Source organism: Microcaecilia unicolor, chromosome 6 (assembly GCF_901765095.1).
Source record: "Microcaecilia unicolor chromosome 6, aMicUni1.1, whole genome shotgun sequence".
Taxonomy (NCBI): Eukaryota; Metazoa; Chordata; class Amphibia; order Gymnophiona; family Siphonopidae; genus Microcaecilia; species Microcaecilia unicolor.
This window is the reverse complement of record NC_044036.1, coordinates 117,936,434-117,963,430: the sequence shown is the minus strand read 5'-3', so window position 1 is coordinate 117,963,430 and position 26,997 is coordinate 117,936,434. Positions and strand designations below refer to the sequence as shown.

General features: G+C 45.8%; 1 protein-coding gene across 2 annotated transcripts in view; it reads left to right on the top strand.

Annotated features, from left to right (window-relative positions):
- Positions 1-26,997, top strand: part of DNM3 (dynamin 3) — a 1,044,597-nt gene that overhangs the window by 135,946 nt on the left and 881,654 nt on the right. For both annotated transcript variants that reach the window (XM_030208630.1, XM_030208629.1), the window contains exons 6-8: positions 3,379-3,539; positions 6,123-6,265; positions 10,310-10,445. In XM_030208630.1, coding sequence (XP_030064490.1) covers positions 3,379-3,539; positions 6,123-6,265; positions 10,310-10,445 — 440 coding nt within the window. The remainder of the gene's footprint in view (positions 1-3,378; positions 3,540-6,122; positions 6,266-10,309; positions 10,446-26,997) is intronic.

Below are 26,997 nucleotides of genomic sequence, written 5' to 3'. Positions count from 1 at the left end.
TCACAGACCGTATCTGCGATTTCAACTGGGCACACGTCACTTCCAGTACTGTGTGCTACCCTTTGGGCTCGCCTCTGTGCCCAGAGTGTTCACGAAGTGCTTGGCTGTAGTAGCAGCGGCGCTTCGCAGGCTGGGGGTGCACGTGTTCCAATATCTCGACGATTGGCTGGTGAAGAACACATCCGAGGCAGGAGCTCTACAGTCCATGCAGATGACTATTCGCCTCCTGGAGCTACTGGGGTTTGTGATAAATTATCCAAAGTCCCATCTTCTCCCAGTACAGAGGCTCGAATTCATAGGAGCTCTGCTGGATTCTCGGACAGCTCGTGCCTATCTCCCAGAGACGAGAGCCAACAACTTGTTGTCCCTCGTCTTGTGGGTGCGAGCGTCCCAGCAGATCACAGCTCAGCAGATGTTGAGATTGCTGGGCCACATGGCCTCCACAGTTCATGTGACTCCCATGGCCTGCCTTCACATGAGATCTGCTCCATGGACCCTAGCTTCCCAGTGGTTTCAGGCTGCTGGGGATCTAGAAGACGTGATCCACCTGTCCACGAGTTTTCTCAAATCCCTGTATTGGTGGACTATTTGGTCCAATTTGACTCTGGGACGTCCTTTCCAAATTCCTCAGCCACAAAAAGTGCTGACTACGGATGCATCTCTCCTGGGGTGGGGAGCTCATGTCGATGGGAAGCTGGTCCCTCCAGGAACGCGATCTGCAGATCAATCTTCTGGAGTTACGAGCGGTCTGGAACGCTCTGAAGGCTTTCAGAGATCGGCTGTCACACCAAATTATCCAAATTCAGACAGACAACCAGGTTGCCATGTATTACATCAACAAGCAGGGGGGGCACCGGATCTCGCCCCCTGTGTCAGGAAGCCGTCAGCAAGTGGCTCTGGGCGCGCCGTCACGGCATGGTGCTCCAAGCCACTTATCTGGTAGGCGTAAACAACAGTCTGGCCGACAGGTTGAGCAGGATTATGCAACCTCACGAGTGGTCGCTCAATTCCCGTGTAGTGCGACAGATCTTCCAGGTGTGGGGCACCCCCTTGGTAGATCTCTTTGCATTTCGAGCCAACCACAAAGTCCCTCAGTTCTGTTCCAGGCTCCAGGCCCACGGCAGGCTGGCATCGGATGCCTTCCTCCTGGACTGGAGGGAGGGTCTGCTGTATGCTTATCCTCCCATACCTCTGGTGGGGAAGACTTTGTTGAAACTCAAGCAAAACCGAGGCACCATGATTCTGATTGCTCCTTTTTGGCTGCGTCAGATCTGGTTCCCTCTTCTTCTGGAGTTGTCCTCCGAAGAACCTTGGAGATTGGAGTGTTTTCCGACCCTCATCACACAGGACAAAGGGGCGCTTCTGCATCCCAACCTCCAGTCTCTGGCTCTCACGGCCTGGATGTTGAGAGCGTAGACTTTGCCTCTTTGGGTCTGTCAGAGGGTGTCTCCCGCATCTTGCTTGCTTCCAGGAAAGATTCCACTAAGAGGAGTTACTTCTTTCTATGGAGGAGGTTTGCCGTCTGGTGTGACAGCAAGGCCCTAGATCCTCGCTCTTGTCCTACACAGACCCTGCTTGAATACCTTCTGCACTTGTCTGAGTCTGGTCTCAAGACCAACTCTGTAAGGGTTCACCTTAGTGCAATCAGTGCATACCATTACCGTGTGGAAGGTAAGCCGATCTCAGGACAGCCTTTAGTTGTTCGCTTCATGAGAGGTTTGCTTTTGTCAAAGCCCCCTGTCAAACCTCCTACAGTGTCATGGGATGTCAATGTCGTTCTCACCCAGCTGATGAAACCTCCTTTTGAGCCACTGAACTCCTGCCATCTGAAGTACTTGACCTGGAAGGTCATTTTCTTGGTGGCAGTTACTTCAGCTCGTAGAGTCAGTGAGCTTCAGGCCCTGGTAGCCCAGGCCCCTTATACCAAATTTCATCATAACAGAGTAGTCCTCCGCACTCACCCTAAGTTCTTGCCAAAGGTTGTGTCGGAGTTCCATCTGAACCAGTCAATTGTCTTGCCAACATTCTTTCCCCGTCCTCATTCCTGCCCTGCTGAACGTTAGCTGCACACATTGGATTGCAAAACAGCATTGGCCTTCTATCTGGAGCGGACACAGCCCAACAAACAGTCCGCCCAATTGTTTGTTTCTTTTGATCCCAACAGGAGGGGAGTGGCTGTGGGGAAACGCACCATATCCAATTGGCTAGCAGATTGCATTTCCTTCACTTACGCCCAGGCTGGGCTGGCTCTTGAGGGTCATGTCACGGCTCATAATGTTAGAGCCATGGCAGCGTCGGTAGCCCACTTGAAGTCAGCCACTATTGAAGAGATTTGCAAAGCTGCGACGTGGTCATCTGTCCACACATTCATATCTCATTACTGCCTGCAGCAGGATACCCGACGCGACAGTCGGTTCGGGCAGTCAGTGCTTCAGAATCTGTTCGGGGTTTAGGATCCAACTCCACCCCCCTAGGCCCATGTTTTTTCTGTTCCAGGCTACACTCTCAGTTAGTTGGATAAGTTGTTAGGTCAATCTCAGTTATGTCCTCGCCGTTGCGAGGCCCAATTGACCATGTTTGTTGTTTTGAGTGAGCCTGGGGGCTAGGGATACCCCATCAGTGGGAACAAGCAGCCTGGTTGTCCTCGGAGAAAGCGAATGCTACATACCTGTAGAAGGTATTCTCCGAGGACAGCAGGCTGATTGTTCTCACAAACCCGCCCGCCTCCCCTTTGGAGTTGTGTCTTCCCTTGTCTTTGTTTTGCTACATATGGGACTGACGAACACGAGCATGGGCGCGCAAGGACTAGCAAAGGCCTTTGCTAGTGAAGTTTCCAATTGGAGGGGCTGCCGTGGACGTCACCCATCAGTGAGAACAGTCAGCCTGCTGTCCTCGGAGAATACCTTCTACAGGTATGTAGCATTCGCTTTAAGGGAGGCAAAGGAAGACTCCAATTTTGTAATTTGGTTTAATTCATAAAGCTAAATTTCAGAACTGTGTACCCCGGAAGGGAGACAATGGAATACACCTTTGCTTGTTTTAGCATTTTGCTATACAGTGTATCAGTGAAAAGCCTATTGGCTACCCCATATGCTGGTAAAAGGACATGCAATGCCACAACACATGTATTTGTATTCATATTTTGTAGAAGTGTCTCCAGTAGCTATGTTAGTATGGGGGTTAGAGATGCATGTCTGTGTTTCCACAAGTATGGATGTTGTATCAGGTAAAAAATTAAACATACAAAAGGGACATATTGAGTCTGTAGGTACTTTTCTCCTTAGGCGATATTCAAATAAAAAGCACTTTTGTACTCTAGCTATCAGGGCAATATGAAAATTGCACCACCCTCCCATTATTCTTTTGTCCTTGTTTTAGGTTATGTTGGAGTTGTAAACAGAGGCCAGAAAGATATTGATGGGAAGAAGGAAATTAAAACAGCTATGCTAGCAGAAAGGAAATTTTTTCTATCCCATCAGGCATACAGACACTTGGCAGATTGCATGGGGACACCTCATCTACAGAAAATACTTAATCAGGTACATGGAGGAAAAGTTTGTGCGTGTTTTAAAATCTTTTTCTGAAGATAGTGCCCATACATTCTCACAAAGTTGATAGACTAGCATGCAAGAAATGCATCAAATTATATGTTAGGGCACAGAGTAATGTCTTGAGAATCAAACATGCCCCTTAACTAGTTTGGTTTTCAGGATATTGATGTGAATATGCCTTAGAGGTCATGAAAACCAGACTAGTTAAAGGGGTATGTTTGTAACGGCTTGAGAAACACTGTCTTAGAACAGTATGGTTCTAAACCTTTGTCTTCAGGGATCACCCAGCACACACATCCATTATGAATATCCTCAGAATGAGGCTGGGCAGGTGACCCTCAAGAACTCATGCCTTAGACTTTGTGTTTCAGATACAAGATGATCTTATAACTGTCCTTTTAGGTTGTCAGTACTGAAGAGTAACTCATGCTGACTCTGTGTGTGTTTTATTTTTATTTATTAATGATATGGTTTTTTTTAAATGGTCTTCAACCTAAATGTTCAAGGTTTCTTGTCAGAAAGGCGAAGAGGAGGAGAGAAGAGATTTTGCATTTCGCTCATGCCATTTTCAATTATATTCTGGTACAATAGGTATTTTCCTGTCCCTTGAGGGCTCGGTCTATTTGTACCTGAGGCAATGAAGGGTTAAGTGACTTGCAGGAGATTACAAGGAAACACAGATTTGAAGTGGGCTACCCTATCTCAGCCTGCTGCTGTAACCATTCGGCAGCTATTGCCAGTTGTTTTATAGGGTAATAACTACTTAAGAATCTGCTCAGGTTTGCTAGCACAGCTGACTTTGAACCTCCTCAATGAGAACCTTCATTCAGCTTCATCTTTTTCACATAACTCTTTTGTGGAGCACTTCTTGGTTCTGTATTTGAATCCGACATCCCATAATGACAGGAGAGAAAAGTTTATGCCTTCACATTACTGTGAGTGTGTGGGCATATTTTTGCAGATCAGTGCATTGACAAGACCTCAGTTCAATGATTCTTAACCCAGCCCTTTGGATACTGTTGACCAGTCAGATTTTTAGAATATTCACAGTGGATATACATAAAATAAACTAGAGTTCAAATCCTGGTAGTGCTCCTTGTGACCTTGGGTAAGTTGCTTGATTTTCCATTGCCTTAGGTACAAAATTAGATTGTAAGCCCTTTGGTGACAGGAAAGTACTTTCTGTACCTGATTGTAACTCAACTTGAGCTACCAATGAAAAGGCATGAGCTAAATATAAATATCCCCTAAAAACCAGCCTGGCCAGATGTTTTGTGAGAATTGGATTGAGAACCACTGCCTTAGTCTGTGTTGTTTTAATTCCTTAAGGATCATGAGAATATTTTTGCCTCTCAGTGGCTAAGTAGTACATACAGTAGATACCCTGTGAGAAGCTGCGACATTGCTTTTATGTATCAGTTTCCTCATTGGGATTTGGCAACTTGAGGATGAATCTGCACTGCTTGCTTGATTCATAATTGTATCAAAAGTTCCTCTCTGCTTTAGTGCCTTGTGCATTAAAAAAATCTGAGGGCTTTTCAAGAAGCTCACCATTATTTGTTCAAGGATATGTCTACTAACCAATAATAAAGGTGGTCTCTGCAACAAATGTAGCTTGCACCAATGGTATTTAAAGGGAGACAATCAGGTGTACCCAAGTGCAGTATGTCAATGCCACGAGGAATGCCACAAGGCTATGTTTTTCCAACACAGTGCACTGAAGTGCAATAAACCAGTAGCATGTCCAGAAAAAAAGTACTTAATGTTAAATTTTGCATTATTTACATTAAAACACATATGCCTGTTCTGGTGGAAGGCATGCAATCTGTGCTCACATATTCTTGGTGTTGTAATATTCAGTGCATTTTTTTCTAGCGAAAAAGATGCCGGTACTCAAATTCCAGGCCACCCTTCAGGAGTGGGGTGATCACTGAGGAACTTACCTCACAATAGCCAGGCTCCCTGCAAACAGTCACAGAATCTGACAAGGCAGAATTGGTGTGTAGGGCATGAGGTCTTTCATTAGAACTTGGGGACCACGGGTCAATTTTAGCAGACAATGGAAAAGGTGCCGGTACTCAGTACCCCCAAATTCCCCCTCAAAAAAAACCCTGGTAATATTGCAAGTGAAGGCAATAGGTTTGGTCTGCCTTGCTGAACCAGTACCTGATGAGTTTCAGTTGACACCCTTTTTCTTCAAGTTACCTATCTTTTCTCTTTAAGATGTCATGTTTTACTAATCCTGACCAGATGAAAAACAGACTACGAGAACCTGAGCATTTCAAAGCAACTGACCGATAAGTCCAGTTTGTAACAGTGCTTTATGCTTTTGTAGTTCAAAATTATAACAGACCACAAATAGGATATTTGGCTGGTTGCTTAACACATATGGCCATGACTTGCCTCCTAGTACGCTTCAAAGCATTTATTTATGAACAGATAATCAAGGTCCTATACCTAATGGGATTCCTTTAAAGAATGTGCTGGCCTTACCATAGTGTCAGGTTAAAGGGTAAAAATGCATTCATATTCTTATAAATTGTGGATTGATTTTATTTATTTTAAATGAAGCAACTGACCAATCATATTCGAGAGACCCTGCCAAACTTCAGGAGTAAGCTGCAAGCTCAACTGCTGTCCATAGAGCATGAAGTGGAGGAGTACAAGAATTTTAAACCAGAAGACCCATCTCGAACAACCAAAGCTTTATTGCAGTAAGTGCATAATGTCAGCTGGATTACAATTTTTAAACATTTTTTTTTGTGTTTCTGGTCATAGGAATTGTAACATTTTGTCATCATACCACATGTAATCTTCAAATACCCTCGTCCCCCTTCAACTGACTTTCTCTCTGCATTATAATCTAGTTGTTCCCTTGAACAAATGGAGGTCAACTTTAACTGCCCAAATAATTTCTTGGCTTCCTTAAGGAGAATCTTGTTTTACATTAATTTACTACTCCTTTCTCTTATGTCTTCCTACCTGGTTTCTCTTAACTTTTTATCTCAATAAAAAGTTGCTTAAGTAAAGCAAAGCTCTGTTTCATAATGTTTTGCCTAGGTTGCGGCCGGTGAGTTGATGAAAGCACTTGATTATTTATGTATTTATTTTGGGGGAGGGGAGCAGGTGGGAGAGTTTTATTGGTTGTATTTGTTTATGTAATTGTGAGGTTTTTAATAACCATGGGCATGAAATCAATATAGAGTATATAACTAAATACACATTTTTAAAGGGGAGGTGGTGGTTTGCAATATTATCCTTTCCCTCTTTTTGTGCTTAAGCTTAGTTCAGTTGAACTGGTTTTTTTTTTTTGGGGGGGGGGGGGGGGGGCTTTAGCACCATGGACTTTTGCAGCTACCTGAATATTTCCACTTGTTTTATAGTCCCTACTCCCTCACTAGTTCAGCCATTGCAGAGATAGCCCTTGACTAGGGTTCACAGATCTTCATTTTCCTTAATCTAGTCAGTTGAATTCAGTATTGAGCAATGGCTGAAAGTGCTTCTGCAGCATTTCCAGATTAGCCCATGAGTAAAGTGGTGTGGTAGCCGTGAATTCGACTGGCTAGAGTAGATTAAGTTATATACTCTATATTGATACGCCCATGGTTATTAAAAACCTCAAGCTTACAATTACATAAAGAAATACAACCAATAAAACTCTCCCACCTGCTTCCAAAATAAATCAAAACACAGAAAAGAAAATAAGATGATACCTTTTATTGGACTAAATACATCTTTTGATTAGCTTTCGAAGGTAACCCTTCAGATTGGAAATAAGCAAATGTTGACAAACATCAGAATATATAAATGAAGCACAAAAGCATTACAATGACAGTCTCACAGGAAGAGGGAGAGGTAGGTTAGGTGAGAAACGGAGAGAGCTGGGTGGATGAGAGTCAAGGGAGAGATGGATGGGTAGATAAGAGGGTGACAAAGCAGTAGAATGGGCTAGGAAACCCAGGGCCAGATGCACTAACCCCATGTAAAGAGCCCTTTCCTGACTGATCCCTTAGCGAATCGGTAAGGAAAGGGCATGCATGAAGAAAATCGCATTCAAATGAGCTGCTCGCTGTTAGCTCATTTGCATGCAAATTTCCTTCCTAAGGGGAGGGGAAGCCAGTCAGCCAGCTGAGCTTGCGCAGAACAGCCAATTGTTATGCTGAGAGAGACCTGGAGGGAGGGACGTCCAAATCAAAACTATTTGGACGTCCCTCCCTCCAGGTCTCTCAGCCAATCACAGCGCATTTAGCTGTCACCGGTTTCAGCTAAACGCGCTGTGATTGGCTGAGAGAGACCTGGAGGGAGGGACGTCCATTAGTTTTGATTTGGACGTCCTCGCATGTCCTGATCCTGGGGGGGGGGGGGGCGCAAGCTGAAAACAACCTTGGAGGAGACAGAGAATGTTGAGAGAACCTCCATGGCTGTGGTCATTTCAGGCACGTAAGAAAAACATGTCTGAGAAGGACGCCCATCACAAAAGCTGAAGGGAAAGGGAAATGGGACTTGATATACCGCCTTTCTGTGGTATTTTGCAACTACATTCAAAGCGATTTACATTTATACAGGTACTTATTTTGTACCTGGGGCAATGGAAGGTTGTGACTTGCCCACAGTCACAAGGAGCTGCAGTGGGAATTGAACCCAGTTCCCCAGGATCAAGGTCCATTGCACTAACCACTAGGCTACTCCTCCAGGCGCTCGTCAGGGATGTCCTTTTTTTTTTTGAGTGAAGGACGTCCAAGTGTTAGGCACTTGGACGTCCACTCGGAAAAAAAAAAAGGACGTCCCTGACGAGCACGGATGTTTTTTCTTCAGCTTTTGTGATGGGCGTCCTCCTCTTCATAGTCCTGCTCAGCAGCCCTGAGAGGTGCAGACCTCCCGTTAGGTTTTCCACGGTGCATGGAGTTGGAAAACGGCTGTGCATCTGCTAATTAGCTCATTATAATAACCTGTAGATCATTTGCGTTCCGTTTTCGTTAGCTGCTACCGTGACAGGAAAATGGCTCGGGGAACCCGTTTGTGCATGTCCTGGTTTACTACTTGTGCGCTAAACTGGCTAGAACCAGTTTAAAACCATGTTGCTGGATTGTTAAGTTTAGTGCATCTGGCCCCCAGATCTTTGTTGAGTCCTATCTGGTGGGTGTCAAAATATTTCATTATTTGACTTCTAAGGTCTTGCCAGATTAGCCCAGGAATCAAATCCAGGTTTTTGCACTGTTGAACCACTGAGTTGGCCTATACTTTTAAAGCCTGTGTCAGCTTTTACCCCTTTTTTTTGTTTTATTTTATGTCTTTTTAACATAATTCATTAAACAAAACCTAAAATGTTCTCTTTATAACAGTGCTCCCAAACCCACTGTGGTGACCCCATAACGGGTTTATAGGACATCCACAATGCATATGTGTGGCATAAAGAATATACTGGTTCTCCAGTGTATGCAAGAATATCTTATACATAGGCATTATGCATATCCTGAGGTCAGATTAGCTGTGGGTTCACTAGAACCTGTATGCAAAACTCTGGGTTAGACATTATGGGGTACATTCCCAAAAGGACCCCTAAAATTAGGTGCTAAGCATAAATGCTGTAACCGTAATTATGGGTGTAATTGATAAGTATATTTACACATGTCAGTGGCTGGTGTAAATGTCCACGATCAAATGTATTACTTGTGCATGTAACTGACAAGATTGTATAAGCTTAGCACATAAATTTGTGGCATGTACTTGACCCCCCGTGCCCCTCCCATGTGCATTCCCCCTTGCTTTTACCCACTATTGATTTTGTGCTAAGTTCATAGAATAGCAACTAAGTGCAGTTACATGTTTGACTGCAAATTAATGCCAATTCTCGGTGATTTAGTGTCTGTGCCTAATTTACCAATTGATATATGCATAACTTTCAGTATTCTATAACTTATGCATACAATTTTGAGTGCTAAATGTGCAGCCAAAATTATAGAATTAGGGATATAAACAGTCTTGCAGATATAAACTTCGTATTGTGATTCTGCCAGAAGGTCTTGCTCTGTTTGCTAGATCCTGTGTGTCTACTGGTTTCCTCAGTCCTATATGCTGTGTTCCTTATTTCACTTTATTCACAACCTATCTCTATATTAGAAACTGCAGAGCTGCAGATCAGAATGGGGCTAATTTATATAGAATATCTGTGACTTCCTTCAGTTGTCTGATCTGAGAACTTGTGTGTACACAATTTGCAGAGAAAATCTAGTTTGAGTCCAAGGAACCCAGATAAAGGAATGCTTCTTTTATCATAGTAGCTTAAACGTATTTCAAAATACCCTCAGAAATTATTTTCAGTCAGGTAACCCTAACTTTTATACTCACTTTGAGATTTTTTTTCACTAAAGTGAGCATTTTGGGGAACTGCTTTATTAAGAAAATTTAAGTAGTGCTTTTCTTCTCTGTTTGAATATCAGCTATCTGATGAACGGTGACAGTTTTTTCATAGCAAGTACTCTGATGTCACAATCCCTGTGTCACAATATGATGTGTCATTTTTCAGGCCAGCTGAAGGTGATAAACACCAGGCAATCACTAAATTTTCACATTTTCTGTAGAGCCATCTGGATTTGTTCCTAGCCTAGTCATTGGCTGTACTTGACATTTTGTCATCATCAATAGATGTCACTGTTAGACCCTAGAAATAAGAGAAATGATGGGAGGATTTGGACAGTATAGGAGAAACAGCAGGTAAAATGGAATTGCAGAGTGCATGTGTTTCTCTTGCATTGAAGGATGGTTCAGCAGTTTTCTGTGGACTTTGAGAAAAGGATTGAAGGATCAGGAGATCAGGTGGACACTCTGGAACTCTCGGGCGGAGCCAAAATCAATCGTATTTTTCATGAACGATTCCCCTTTGAGCTTGTGAAGGTGAGTATCTTGTATTCCTAAGAGATTTAAACTCATAACAGGAATGTCAACTTGCAAATGCAGCATCTTGCATAGTTTCAATCTAGAATTGGGAATACATGTGGCAGTTCTATAAGCTGGCACCTAGAGGTAAACACCACTTAAGACGTGTCAAGGGTGCCATTTATTAACAGATGCCTGTGTGCACTAGTTGTTGTTCTTTAAAGTAGTTCCTAAGTGCCATAGTGCCTAACTGCAAGGGGTGTACGTGTGGGTGGAACATGGGCATCTCTCAGTCAGGTAACATAATTAAATGTGCCAGCTTATGCCTGACATTGACTTGGCATGATGGCATGCTTAAACATGGGCATGCCAATGCTGACATACACTAGTATTCAATATACTACTGAAAAAGGTGTGAGCAAAATCCAAAAAAATAAATAAATAAATGTAATCTTGGTGCTAAGCACATGGCATTGGGGCATCTATACTGAGGTGCCAATTTATAGAATTGCCCTAGTAATGGCTAGTTGAAGTCACTTTTATCTAAAATGTAAAACAGAGCATAAACATAGCATTTCTTCATCTTGCCACTCATTCTGTTTGAGGATCTGGGCTTCAGTAACTAGTTACAGCATATCACTAGTATTCAGAGTATAAAGAATTCTGCTTTTTCCCGAAAAATAATGGCAGTCTACTATGTATTTTTGGCATCTTTAGCTGTGATGTTTATATTGTGTACAGGCCTCTGTGTAAAGCATAATAGATCCCCCCCCCCCCCCCCTTGTCAGCCACAGTACCAAATACTTCATCCTTTTTTTTTCTCCAAATGTATCTCATATGATTGTTGCCAGACAGTTCAGTTTTGATGTGATCAGTCCAAAGCACTTTTCTTCCAAAAAGCAACAGGTCTGTCTCTTCAAGTTTCCAAGGTTTTGTTTTACATATGTTAGACAATGATTTTTGTCATGAGGTCAAAGAAAAGGTTTCTTCTGCCAACTCTCCCATGCACATTATTGTTGTGTACATAAGTATTGCCATACTGGGAAAGACCAAAGGTCCATCGAGCCCAGCATCCTGTTTCCAACAGTGGCCAATCCAGGTCACAAATATCTAGCAAGATCCCAAAAACGTACAAAACATTTTATACTGCTTATCCCAGAAATAGTGGATTATCCCCAAGTCCATTTAATAACAGTCTATGGACTTTTCCTTTAGAAAGCCGTCCAAACCTTTTTTAAACTCCGCTAAGCTAACCGCCTTTACCACATTCTCTGGCAACGAATTCCAGAGTTTAATTACATGTTGAGCGAAGAAAAAGTTTCTCAGATTCGTTTTAAATTTACTACATTGTAGCTTCATCGCATGCCCCCTAGTCCTAGTATTTTTGGAAAGCGTGAACAGACACTTCACATCTACCCGTTCAACTCCACTCATTATTTTATAGACCTCTATCATATCTCTCCTCAGCCGCCTTTTCTCCAAGCTAAAGAGCCCTAGCCGCTTTAGCCTTTCCTCATAGGGAAGTTGTCCCATCCCCTTTATTATTTTCGTCGCCCTTCTCTGCACCTTTTCTAATTCCACTATATCTTTTTTGAGATGCGGAGACCAGAATTGAACACAGTATTCGAGGTGCGGTCGCACCATGGAGCGATACAAAGGCATTATAACATCTTCATTTTTGTTTTCCATTCCTTTCCTAATAATACCTAACATTCTATTTGCTTTCTTAGCCGCAGCAGCACACTGAGCAGAAGGTTTTTAACGTATCATCGACGACGACACCTAGATCCCTTTCTTGGTCCGTGACTCCTAATGTGGAACCTTGCATGACGTAGCTATAATTCGGGTTCCTCTTTCCCACATGCATCTCTTTGCACTTGCTCACATTAAACGTCATCTCCCAGTCTTGTAAGGTCCTCTTGTAATTTTTCACAATCCTCCCGTGATTTAACGACTTTGAATAACTTTGTGTCATCAGCAAATTTAATTACCTCACTAGTTACTCCCATCTCTAGGTCATTTATAAATATGTTAAAAAGCAGTGGTCCCAGCGCAGAGCCCTGGGAAACCCCACTAACTACCCTTCTTCATTGAGAATACTGACCATTTAACTCTAGTCTCTGTTTTCTGTCTTTTAACTAGTTTTTAATCCACAATAGAACACTACCTCCTATCCCATGATATCGAGATCAATCTAGAATTTTCTAGCATTGTCCCACTACCGATGAGCTGTTGCTTTTCAAAAGTGCAAGTGTGGGTCCCTCAGTCTTCGTTTTTCTACGGAAGAGGGAAGACACATAATTTATTCTCCTCTGCGGTTTTTTCTCTTCTTTAGCAGTGCATGCCCTTGTGGGTATTTGTCCTTTTTGCATTTATTTAATCCTCCCTCTTTATTGTATTCTGTTATTTTAATTTCTTTAGTAGTTTTGGCTCTGTTTCATTTATTGTTCATGAGTTGCTAGTCCCGCTTAAGCCAGAGCACTGACCTCAGTTTGAACACTGCCCCTTTTTATGGTTCACAATTGAGGCATGTTCAAGTGTACAGTGCTGCGTACTTCTAATAGCGCTATAGAAATGATAAGTAGTAGTAGTAGCTTTGGCCATGTGATTCTTTTCTTGATGCCCAATAAGACCCACAGTGGCTTTGAAAGGTGTGTCCAATGTAATCAGGTGATTTCCATAATGGGCCTGCACTCTTGTTGCATTGGGTGCCTTGGCCCTGACCGTGAGCCTAACACTTGCTCTATCTGTTTAAAAATCCTACAAGAGTTACACTGGTTACAAATTGCACAAAGAATAAAATTCTAAAGCTTTATGTCCGATGTTCACGGTTTTGCATAAACTTGTGTCCCTTGTACAGACATTTGTATTTGTACTAGCCTAAATGGCCATTAAGATCTGGCGAACAATGCTTGTTTGAAGTAGCAACTTATTCTCCGAGGACAAGCAGGCTCTCTAATATTCTTACATGTGGGTGTCATCCGCGACGGCCCAGAAGATGGAAAGAAACTTCAAAGCTCAAAACCTTCCAGAACGTTCTGCCACGCGGGCCCATGCGTGGGTGGCTTCCCGCCCGCGACGCGAACGTGCAGAGACCAGTTCCCGCATGTCTGTACAGAGTCGGGTGGTTTAACAACTGTACTGATTTTTGCTCAGGAGACGGACTTCCAACATTTATCGCTGCTTTTTTCTTCTTTGTTTTTTTCCCTTGCTCTTCCTTTCAGTATGTATGTATGTATGTATGTGTATATATATATATATATATATAACGTTTTTTTCCTATCGATTTTCTTAGTTTTTCTCATCTTTTTAAGTTTCCTTTATTTTTCGTCTCGGCCGACCTTTAGGCCATTTGGCTAGGTCTTTTTCCCTCTTTTTGTGCCTTTTTCATTGGCACCATCGAGGCTTTTGATTTCGCCAACGCTATTTTTCCGCCCATGTCATCGAAGACTCCCAGCGGCTTCAAGCGTTGTACTCGCTGCAACCGGACCATCTCGAGCACCAACCCTCACGCATGGTGTCTTCAGTGTCTTGGGCCCGACCATCTTCCAGCTTCTTGTAAACTGTGTAAGTTGATAAAGAAGGGGACCCAAGAGGCTCGAGAGTTTCAGCGTGAGAAACCTTTTCATGAGCGGTCCGGTCCTTTGACGTCGACTTCGACCTCGGTACCGAGGGCGTCGAGGGAGGCAGTGACGCCGACAGTGCAGGTAATGGCTGCCGAGAGACTGCATCGAGCTGGGAGCAGCGAGGCATCGAGTGGGTCTCCACCCATCTCAAGGCCTACTGCTATGCAGGCCCCCCGGGACCAACCTTTGTTGGACCCGGCCCCGAGGAGGCGCGAGGATTCCACGTCTTACTCGTTGGTACAGAGCAGTGTCGATGATGGGCGTCGAGCGAAGGCTAAGAAGCATCGTCATCGATCTCCTTCCAGACACGGTACCGAGAGCTCTGGGGAGCCGAGGGATTCGGTACCTGAGAAGTGTCGGCGCCGGGAGGATCGCTCACCCTCCATTCAGGAGGTGCCGATGCGTCGGTCGTCTGGCAGCCTGGTACTGGCTCTCGACCCTCCTCAGATTCTGGCACCGATTCCTGCACTGGCCCTACAGCCTTTTCTGATAGCAGCTCTCGACGAGCGCATCTGGGCCCTTCTTCCAGAGCTTCTGGAAGGGTTGCTTCGTCAGTCAGCCTCGGTGTCGGGGGTGCTTGCGCCTCCTGTACCGTCTGCAGAGATGGCATCTGGGCCATCACCTGTGAGAATGTCTCCGCCCTCGGTGCCACTTGCCACGCGGGTCGATTCCCCCTTGACGTCGATGGAGGAAGCTTCACCGGAGTCCAGGCAGGAGTAGACTTCTCGACACCCCACACGAGGTCGTCGATCCTTGACGTCGAGACAGGCTCGGTTTTGGGCTGCTCTTAGGGAGCTTCTGTCTGATACCGAAGGAGCGTTCGTGGGAAGAGGAGGAAGACCCCAGGTACTTTTCGGAGGAGGAGTCCTGTGAGCTGCCTTCTGATCCTACTCCATCGATTGAAGTGAGGATGTCTCCACCTGAGAGTCTTACCTTCTCATCCTTTGTGCGGGAAATGTCTAGGGATATTCAATTTCCTATGGAGGTTGTGGATGAGCCTAGGGCCGAGATGCTCGAGGTCCTGGATTATCCTTCTCCACGTGCAGAGGTTGCAATGGCCCCTCTGCACAATACACTCGGGGAAGTGCTGATGCGAAATTGGTCTTGCCCTCTCTCTAATCCAGTGGTCCCCAAGAAGTCCGAGTCCCAGTACAGAGTCCATGGAGAGCCTGTAATAGTGAAGGCCCAACTTCCTCACAATTCCATGGTTGTGGACTCTGCTGTCAGAAGAGCCAAGAGTACTAGAGACTATGCCTCGGCGCCCCCAGGCAGAGAGTCTAGGACCTTGGATTCTTTTGGGCGGCGTACGTATCAGGCTGCTATGCTCGCTGCCAAGATCCAGACATAGCAGCTCTACACAAGCATTCACTTGCGGAACTCGGTGAGCAACTGTCCAGTTTAGTTGAAGCACTTCCTGCGGAACATGCTGAACCTTTTCACCAGGTGGTCAGGCAGCAGAAGGCGTGTCACAAATTCCTGGCCAGGGGGTCTTACGACACTTTTGATGTGGCATCCCGAGTAGCTGCTCAAGGTATAGTGATGTGCAGACTCTCATGGCTGCGTGTCTCTGACCTGGATCAGAAGACCCAGCAGCGAATGGCGGATGTTCCTTGCCGGAGGGATAATCTCTTTAGAGAAAAAGTAGAGGATATGGTTGATCTGATGAAAAAGCATCATGATGCCATGGATTCTTTCTCCCGCCGGATATCTTCTGCTACTGCCTCCTCATCCAGGAGGTTTTTTGGAGGGAGGAGGATTGCTCCCTATTACTATAATAGGCGTAGGTACACTCCTGCCTCTCGGCAGCCGGTTCAGGCTGAGCCCCAGCATGCACGTTCTCATCAACGCCGTGTGCCAAAGGCCCCTAGGGCTCCCCAGTAGAAGCAAGGGACGGGCTTTTGACTGGCTCCAGTACAGCATAGCCGCAGTAAAAGTGTCCGTACCGGGCGCTTTGCCTGTCGGGGGGAGGTTGATATTTTTTCACCAAAGGTGGCCTCTTATAACCTCCGACAGGTGAGTTGTTCAAATAGTCTGATTAGGATACACCCTCAATCTGGTAATCAAGCCTCCAAATTGCCCACTGGGAGATCAGTCCTTCAGCACCCAGCACAAGCAGGTACTTGCAGAGGAACTCTCTGCCCTTCTAAAGGCCAATGCGGTCGAACCCGTTCCACCAGGGGAAGAAGGACTGGGATTCTATTCCAGGTACTTGTGCAAAAGAAAACAGGGGGGATGCGTCCCATCCTAATCCTAAGGGCCCTGAACAAATGCCTGGTCCGAGAAACGTTCAGGATAGATTCCCTGGGCACCCTTCTTCCCATGATTCAGGAAAAGGATTGGCTATGCTCTCTGGACTTAAAGGATGGCTATACTCACATCTCGGTGCTCCCAACTCACAGGAAGTACCTTCGATTTCAACTGGGAACTCAGCATTTTCAGTACTGTGTACTGCCCTTTGGCCTAGTTTCTGTGCCCAGGGTCTTCATAAAGTGCTTGGCGGTTGTCGCAGCATCGCTACGCAGACTGGGAGTGCATGTGTTCCCTTATCTCGACGATTGGCTGGTAAAGAACACTTTGGAGGCCGGGGTTCTACGGTCCATGCAGATGACTATTCAACTGCTGGAGCTACTGGGGTTTGTAATTATCCAAAGTCCCATCTTGTCTCGGTTCAGAAATTAGAGTTCATCGTAGCACTGTTGGACACTCGGACGTCTCGAGCTTATGTTCCCCAGGCAAGGGCAGACAATCTCCTGGCCCTCGTGTCCATAGCTCGAGCGTCTCAACAGATCACAGCTCGGCAGATGTTGAGACTCTTAGGACATTTGGCTTCCACAGTTCATGTTACTCCCATGGCACGCCTACATATGAGATCAGCTCAATGCACCCTAGCTTCTCAGTGGTGTCAGGCCACGGGGGATTAAGAGGATGTGATCCATCTCACCATTGAGTTTTGAGATCTTTTCAGTGGTGGACCATTCGATCCAATCTGACCTTGGGACATCCATTTCAAATTCTTCAGCCACAAAAAGTGCTGACGACGGATGCATCCCTCCTCGGGTGGTGGGGGCTCATGTAGATGGGCTTCACACTCGGGGAGCTTGGTCTTTTCAGGAGAAGGATTTTCAGATTAACTTCCTGGAATTACGAGTGATCTGGAACGCTCTCAGGGCTTTCAGAGATCGGCTGTCCAATCAAGTCATTCTAATTCAGACAGACAATCAGGTTGCCATGTATTACACCAACAAGCAGGGGGGCACTGGATCTCGCCCTCTGTGTCAGGAGGCCGTCAGGATGTGGCTTTGGGCTCACAGCCACAGCATGTTTCTCCAGGCCACGTATCTGGCAGGCGTAAACAGTCTGACTGACAGACTGAGCAGGATAATGCAACCTCACGAGTGGTCACTAAGCATGGACGTTGTCCGCAAGATCTTCCGAGCATGGAGCACCCCCTCGGTGGATCTTTTTGCCACCCACACCAGTCACAAAGTCCCTCAGTTCTGTTCCAGACTCCAGGCCCACGACAGACTAGTGTCAGATGCTTTTCTCCTACATTGGGGGACAGGCCTTCTGTATGCGTATCCTCCCATACCTCTAGTAGGGAAAACTCTGCTGAAACTCAGGCAAGACCGAGAAACCATGATTCTGATTGCACCTTTCTGGCCCTGTCAGATCTGGTTCCCTCTTCTTCTGGAGCTGTCCTCTGAAGAACCGTGGAGATTGGAGTGTTTTCCAACCCTCATCACCCAGAACATGGGGTCGCTTCTACATCCCAACCTCCAGTCTCTGGCTCTCATGGCCTGGATGTTGAGAGCTTAGAAGTTGCTTCTTTAGGCCTTTAAGAGGGTGTCTCCCAAGTCTTGCTTGCTTCCAGTAAAGATTCCACGAAAATGTGTTATTCTTTTAAATGGAGGAGGTTTGCCATCTGGTGTGACAGCAAGGCCCTAGATCCTTTTTCTTGTCCTACACGGACCCTGCTTGAATACCTTCTACACTTGTCAGAGTCTGGTCTCAAGACGAACTCCGTAAGAGTTCACCTTAGTGCAGTTAGTGCTTATCATCCACGTGTAGAAGGTCAGCCTATCTCTGGACAGCCTTTAGTTGTTCGCTTCATGAGAGATTTGCTTTTGTCAAACCCCCAGTCAAACCGCCACCAGTCTCATGGGATCTCAACGTCGTTCTCACCCAGCTGATGAAAGCTTCTTTTGAGACACTGAATTCCTGCCATCTGAAGTACTTGACCTGGAAGGTCATTTTCTTGGTAGCTGTTATTTCAGCTCGTAGAGTTAGTGAGCTCCAGCCCCTAGTAGTCCATGCACCCTATATTAAATTTCACCATAATAGAGTAGTCTTCCGCACTCACCCTAAGTTCTTGCTGAAGGTGGTGTTGGAGTTCCATCTGAACCAGTCAATTGTCTTACCAACGTTTTTTCTCCGTCCACATACCCGCCCTGGTGAGGACAAGTTGCACACCTTGGATTGTAAGAGAGCTTTGGTCTTTTACTTGGAACGGACTAAGCCCTATAGACAGTCCGCCCAATTGTTTGTTTCTTTCAATCCCAACAGGAGGGGAGTTGCCATCGGAAAACGCACCATCTCCAGTTGGCTAGCAGATTGCATTTCCTTCACTTATGCCCAAGCTGGGCTGACTTTGGAGGGCCATGTCACGGCTCATAATGTCAGAGCCATGGCTGCGTCAGTGGCTCACTTGAAGTCAGCCTCCATTGAAGAGATTTGCAAGGCTGCAACATGGTCATCAGTCCACAGATTCACATTTCACTACTGCCTTCAGCAGGATACCTGACATGGCAGTCTGTTTGGGCAGTCGGTGCTGCAGAATCTGTTCGGGGTTTAGAATCCAACTCCACCCTCCTAGGCCCATTTCTGTTTTGTTCCAGGCTGCACTCTCACTTAACTGTGTTTCTTTCATGTCAATCTAAGTTATGTCCTCGCCGTTGCGATGCCTAATTGACCAATGTTTATTGTTTTGAGTGAGCCTGGGGGCTAGGGATACCCCACATGTAAGAATATTAGAGCCTGCTTGTCCTTGGAGAAAATGAAGATACAGAGGACAGCAGGCTCAATATTCTTACAACCTTCCCTCCTCCCCTTTGGAGTTGTTCCTTTTTATATTGTTTGCTTTTTATTAACTCGTCTCTGCACGTTTGTGTCGCGGGCGGGAAGCCGCCCATGCATGTGCGGTGGGTCGGCCCACGCGACAGAATGTTCTGGAAGGTTTTGAGCTTTGAAGTTTCTTTCCATCTTCTGGGCCGTCGTGGACGACACCCACATGTAAGAATATTGAGCCTGCTGTCCTCGGAGAATACCTGCTACAGGTATGTACTGTATCTTCATTTCACATGATTAAATTGGTAGAGCATAGAAGAAGAATCTTTTATGTAGTGGGTCCACTGCTGTGGAATAAAATCCCAAAATGAACTGGAGAAATTAAAGTTTTGAGAGATTTTAAGAGAGAACTTAAGACATTGTTATTTGTTGAAGAATATGGGTGATTCCAGCTTATTCATATGAAAAAGTATTATTTGCAGTGATGTTTATATAGTAGATGAATACATCACATGGTGGATTGTGCTAGTTTATAATCTGTGTAGTGTATAATTTGTAATGTAATTTTTATGTATGTAAACTTGTAATCCCCCTAGAACAGTGGATAGTGCGTAACAAAAATGTTTTAAAATAAATAAATGCAGCTGAGGACATAGAGGGCGGTGGCAGGTCAGGAAAGGAAAGACTTTTTTTTTGTTTTCCTGAAGGCCAATCCATGAACATTGGCACTGAAAGCAAAGATTACAAGAAGACCTCATGAGACTGGGAAGGGATTGGGTGTCCAAATGGCAGATGAAGTTCAACATTGACAAGTGCAAAGTGATGCATGTGGGAAGGAGGAACCCGAATTACAGCTATGTCATGCAAGGTTCCGCTTTAGGAGTTACAGACCAAGAAAGGGATCTGGGAGTCATCGTGGATAGGACGTTGAAATCTTCAGCTCAATGTGCTGTGGCGGCTAAGAAGGCAAACAGAATGTTGAGTATTATTAGAAAAGGGATGGAAAACAAGCATGAGGATGTTATAATGCCGTTCTATCGCTCCATGGTGCGACTGCACCTGGAGTATTGTGTTCAGTTCTGGTCGCCTCATCTCAAAAAAGATATAAAGGAATTGGAGAAGGTGCAGAGAAGGGCGACAAAAATGATAAAAGGGATGGGACGACTACCCTATGAGGAAGAGGTTAAGACGGCTAGGACTCTTTAGCCTGGAGAAAAGGCGGCTGAGGGGTGATATGATAGAGATCTACAAAATAATGAGTGGGGTAGAGCTGACAGATGTGAAGCATTTGTTTACACTTTCTAACAATAATAGAACAAGGGGACACAAGATGAAATTAGAATGTGGTAGGTTTAAAACAAATCGGAGAAAGCTTTTCTTTACTCAGCGCGTAGTTAGATTCTGGAACTCATTGCCGGAGAAGGTAGTGACGGCAACTGGCCTTGCTGAGTTTAAAGGGGGTCTGGACATTGATCATTGATCATTATTAAATTTTGGGTTTTTGCCAGGTTCTTGTGGCCTGGATTGGCCGCTGTCGGAGACAGAGTGCTGGGCTTGATGGACCTTTGGTCTTTTCCCAGCGTGGCAGTGCTTATGTACTTATGACCTTGATGGCTGCTAAGACTTGGACTACCACTGGGAGTGCACCGGCATCGAGGAGGTCTCCACCTCTCGACATCAGGTTCTGAAAGTAGGCCCTGGGAACAGTCGGCTTTAGACCCAACACCAAGGGGCATGTATGGGTTTGATGAAATCCTTGTCGGCACTGAAGGACCAAGATATGAGCATCAGGGGAAGCACAAGAAGCATAAGCATTGGTCCTCTTCAATGCATGGTGCCAGGAGCTCTGGGGCATCGGCATTGCTGGTACCCATGAAGTGCTGGCACTGGGAGGAGTGCACCCCCTCTTTGGTAGAGGTGCCAATGTGGTAGTCTCCGAGTAGCCTGGTTCCCACTTCCAGTTTGGCAGGCTGCCTCTGTCCTGGCTCCCCTCCCTTTGCTTATGCCTTCCTTCGATGAACTGTACTGAGCCGTGCTCAGCCATGCCTTCCTTCGATGAGCAGTACCGAGCCTTGCTCAACCATGCTGAAGGTGCTTGAGCCAAATGTGGATCAGCCCCAGATTCTTCTTGAGACTCCATCCATGCCTGTGGAAAGATTGACTCATTCAGTACCACTCTAGATATTAGGGAAGGAAGCTTCCCCGGAGTCTGAGGGTAGGGCTGTACCTTGGCACTCTTCAGGGAATGGAATGTGGTTCCACTGAGCTGGGGCAGGCACAGACTCGCTCAGTTCGGTCTGAGTACAGTGAGGAGTCTGACTGGGACCACTTATGGGACTTAGAAAAGGATCCTTATTACTTCTCGTAGGAGGAGGATTCTGGGATACCTTCTGATCCCTCCCCACCTCGAGTGATGTAAGTTTTCACCTGAGGGTCTTTCACTGGTTTTGTCAAGATGATCTCTTCAGCCATCCCATTTAAGTTGGAGATGGAGGAGGAGCCCAGGGCAGAGATGTTATCTGTTCTGGATTGAGTCATCTCCTAAGGAAGAGGTCACAGTACCATTGCACCCTATCCTTAAAGATTCACTGATGAAGAACTAGGAATCTGCCTTCTCAGTGCAGGTTGCACCTAAGAAAGTGAATATAATGTCTTATCCAGAAGACTCCTGGATTCGAGGGCACAACTGCCTCACCACTGGTTGTCGAATCCTCCCTCAAACAAGCTGGGAGTTCCAGGACTCATGTCCTGACTCCTCCAGGTAGAAAGGCTCGACACTAGACTTGTTTGGGAGGAAGACTTTTCAAGCCTCAATGCTTATTGCTTGTGTCCAGTCCTACCAGCTCTACATAAGCCTTTACTTGAAATCTTTGCTAAGCTTTGTACTTAGTCTTACGGATTCTCTCCCTCAGGAGCAGGCCACAGAGCTTCACCAGTTGACCAATAAGCAGCTGGAGTGCAGGAAGTATCAGGCCAGATACTGTCATGGCTATGTGTCTGACCTAGAACCAGTGGTTCAGGAGAGGTTGGCAGATGCACCTTGCTGAGGAGATGATCTTTTTGTTGACAAGGTAGAGGAGGTCACTGACATCATAAACATACTGATATCATCCAGTCCCTGTCTCAGCAGCATCCAGCTGCATCCTCTTCTAGGAGGTTTATTAGTGGGCATAGGCGGCAATCCTGCTACTCTCAAAGGCGTAGGTGTCCGCCACCTTCTCACTCTGCTCAGAATTCCCAGTCCTAGCATTATCTGCTTCGCCAGTCCCGACCACAAAAGTCCCATCTAGCTCCCCAGTCAAAGCAAGGGACAAGCTTTGGCTGGCTCCAGCAGAGCATAGACGAAATCACCCTTCTACAGGCCAATGCGGTGAAACCTGTGCCACCAGGAGAAGGGAAAGGATTCTATTCCAGATATTTCGTTGTGCCCAAGAAAACGGGAAGATTTTTACTCCATTCTAGACCTAAGGGCCCTGAGCAAATTCCTGAAGTTGTCTTCTTAGCTTTAGTACTGTACTACTGGTCCTGCACTTGAGCGACAAGAAGGGAGGGCACCTGCGCATGCGTGGTGGAGGTACTGCTTCAAAGATATTAAGTGACAATGCACTTGGTAGTGTCCGCACCAAGCTCAGTGGATGACGTCACCCACATGTGAGAATGTATGCCTGCTGTCTTCGGAGAACACCTGCTACAGGTAAGTACGTGCACATTTTTTAAAGCTGCTATTCCATGAAGATGTGCATGTAAATTTTTACACACGGATCTGAAAGGGGGTGTGGCCATGAGAGGGGCATGGGTGGGGTAAGGTCATTTCTAGGATTTCTGCGCAGTTTTACAGATTCAAGAGATCCATGCCTAATTTAGGCATGGGGATTTACACCAGGTTTCATTTGTTAGAAATCAGTGTTTCCCAAACCTGGTTTTGAAGGCACCTTAGTCAGGTTTTCAGGATATCCACAATGAATATTCATTTGCTAAAAAGTCGGTATTGTACTATAATCGCATCATACCAATTCTTTATTAATTCTATATTTAAATATTCATTACAAAATACACATGAACACAGTCATATTAGCATACATATACCTAAAAATATTATATATGAATGGACCCTTCCAATGACACTTTCTCATTAATCTGCATAGGTAACAGGATATATTAAGTCCCAATGTTTCTATATTTATATTTCAAATCCACTGGGTTCAATAAGTCCTATAATGTATTCATTGTTCAAAAAGGTTCATATTTCTCCAATAGATTCTTCTTTTCCTTATCAAATCTCATAGACCCAAACCAGATCTGTTGTAGAAATAAATGACAAACTTATCTCCATTCCTTTGTCAACCATCTGATATTCAGTTGTTTGAGTGACATTATGGAAGAGTTCCTGTTCTGTCTCAAATGTCCCAATGCAGGGACACTACCCTTGTAGCTTTGATTATGCAAAGTAATCTTAGGCCTGACAGGGTCCTATGTTTCACGTGTACTTGCATCATCAGGCGCCAACTACAAATAAAACACATCCAACATATGCATACTGCATGCTCACTCTTATCAAACATACTCAACATTTACAACTCTGCCTCATTTTGCAGGTGAACTATGGGAGTCATGAGCTAGGTTTGCTGGGGGGGGTAGCCTCGGTTATCTGTTGGGGAAGCAGAATTAGTCATGGGTGCTTATTGGCAGAGATACCCAAACTCCATACTCTTCCTCCCCCCCCCCCCCCCCCCCCCCCCCCCCGCCTAACCTTCAGCACACTCCCTCCCTCTGGATGCTCCCACAACCCCCTGTAATTCTGCTTTCCCCAACAGATGACAGAGACTACCCCCAGCATACCTAGCTCATGGCTCTCATAGTTCACCTACAAAATGAGGAAGGAGGAGGAGTACAACAAGTTCGCTTGACAAGGCTGCCATGTAATCCTGAAGATCCTGCTGCCAGATATTGTGGGCTGCCTCCCGGCTTTCCTGCTGCATGCTGTACAGCAGCTGCACGCATTCTCTTTGGACTTTGGCCCTGCAGCAGCTGTAGTTTCTGTGCCTGTAGTTTGTCACCTACAAATTCTGTGTCAGCAGTTTGTTGACCAGCCGCAGCACCTGCCACCTTTGGCAGTAGGGTCCTTTAAGGGCCGGCTCTGGCTTTTCTGCTTTCTTTGCCTGAATTGGGCCATTTGCAAATGCCATGGGGGAGTGGGTTGCACCATTAATTGCTCCTGCTCTTCATCCCCTACAGGCAGCTCCTGGCTGGTGTCCTCTGGGTGTTCTTCCTCTCTGGTGCCCTCCTGTGAGCCCTTGACTACCACCAATTTAACCTCATCCTCCTGATGTGGCTGCCCTGCCCTGCTGGCTGTTGATTTCAGGTTCTCCATCTAACTCAGTGTCCTTGCCTGCATAGGGAAAGTAGAGGAAATGTCTGTTACACCAGCTAACCTGGTGGTCTGCTGCAGCCTTTCTGAACATACCCCTTCATGTACACTTCTAGTACACAAGTGATGAGGAATGGCATTGTCAGACAACCCAAAGATGTATGTCTCTACATCCAACACTGCAGGAGCCAAGGGTGTATGGTGCTGTGTGAATCTCAGAGGCCAGGGTGTCACACAGTCAAGTGGGGTACAGAAGGAAGGATTGTGGAAGGGTTATGGGAGGGCACAGTGACAGGAACACAGAGGTGTGGAAAGCAGAAATTGAAATGGGTTGGTGATGGGTTTAGGCAGGGGGGAGGGGGGGAGGGTCGCTTTACTCATACTACCCCTCTCCTCAAGACCCTTCACTGGCTCCCTATCCGTTTTCGCATCCTGTTCAAACTTCTTCTACTAACCTATAAATGTATTCACTCTGCTGCTCCCCAGTATCTCTCCACACTCGTCCTTCCCTATATCCCTTCCCGTGCACTCCGCTCCATGGATAAATCCTTCTTATCTGTTCCCTTCTCCACTACTGCCAACTCCAGACTTCGCGCCTTCTGTCTCGCTGCACCCTACGCCTGGAATAAACTTCCTGAGCCCCTACGTCTTGCCCCATCCTTGGCCACCTTTAAATCTAGACTGAAAGCCCACCTCTTTAACATTGCTTTTGTCTCGTAACCACTTGTAACCACTCGCCTCCACCTACCCTCCTCTCTTCCTCCCCGTCCACATTAATTGATTTGATTTGCTTACTTTATTTATTTTTTGTCTATTAGATTGTAAGCTCTTTGAGCAGGGACTGTCTTTCTTCTATGTTTGTGCAGCGCTGCGTATGCCTTGTAGCGCTATAGAAATGCTAAATAGTAGTAGTAGTAGTAGGGGGGAGGAAAGAAGGCACCTAGACATGACAGATACAAGGGCCCTCCACCCGGCAAGCCAAGTGGCCCCAGACCTGTCCACTAACCATTACTCCCTCTGGAATTATTGGGACATGGCACATGATAACCAGCCTTTCAACATGTACACTGGTGTGCTTTCTTAACCTTCCTCCACCTACCTGAGAACCTCTACTACACATGGGAGTGTGAGACGCCCCCCCACACTGTCCTTGCTAGAGGAAGAGTGTGTAACGGGGAGAACAGCCAGCACAGCTTGGTTTGCCTAAACTTACCTGACTCCCCAGCCTGTGCTGAGGTATCCTGGCTTCCTAGGCCATGGATGCCCTCCTGGAGTTAGGAGCCTGTGCACCATACGCTCCATTAAAGTGAGGTTCAGTGTCTGAACCTGGCAGATTGGCTCCTGCCTTGCGCGACACTAACCTCTTCAGCTGCCTCTGTTTTCTTTTGATGTCCTCTATAGATCTATGTGCATGGTAGACCACTTTTAGCTTCTCGCATATGGTGATCCATTCTTTTGTCCCTGGTATATACTCATATGGTTTTGTCATTGGGAGCAAACAGATTGTGATGGCGTGCCATGATCTCCTTGACAAAGAGCTCAATTTCACTATCCCTGACATTGGATTTCCTGCTTGGCGTCTTCTTTTTGGGTGTCATCACAATAATGGGATGTGGAGGGTTGGAAATCATGAGATGCACGTTTTTATAGGGCACTGGAGATGTTTCAGCACAACCACTTAGACATTTGGGAGATGGATTTTTTTTTTGTATGATCCACACATGGAAACATTTTGGGAAGCATGACATCTAAATCCTGTGATTTAGATGCCATTTTCAAACCTCAGTGTTGCTTTACTGTTCCTAAGGGGGATGTGGCTTCTCATCTGCATGGAATCTTCCCCACCAGAGAAACTCACTCATTTGCTGTCCATTCTGTGTCTGCAGCATCAGGCAGCTGAACCCTGAAAACCATTAGTCAGCTGGAATCCCCTTTTGCCACTGACTCCAGTTAAGTAGAGCCCTATGATCCTACCCTTCCCCTTCTGGTAGGGAGAGAGACCTGGTCTTCCTTATATATCTGCTAACAAAGGACTCCTTGCTTTTTGCAGGACCTGGCTGCAGGATGGGATAATGCAAAGGCACTGGTTAGGAGCACAAAGGACAGCAGTGGACTGTGATACAGACTGTTTTCATGTTATTTACCTATTTATTGGTTTAAAACTGATACTATGGGACTGTGAGGATATGTGTAGCTGTGAATGTTATGGAGACACCCATTTCTGACTGCCTGCCTGACCTGCGGTGGTACAGAAGGGGGAGGGGTTGTGGGGGGAGGGGGGAGAGGATGTCCTGAGAATGGGTCTGCAACATTTTCCTCACAGGTCCTGAGGTTCATGGGGGTCCTCATCTGGTGGCTTTTCTCTAGCTTTGCGCTTAGTCTCTTCAGCTGGCTGCTATTGCTTAGTGGCAGACCTCCACATTTCCGTTTGTGTGGTAAACCCAATTCATTTTTGCGCATATGTCTACCCATTCCCAGGGTTGAGGGAGGACTATTTTATATATTGATTGTC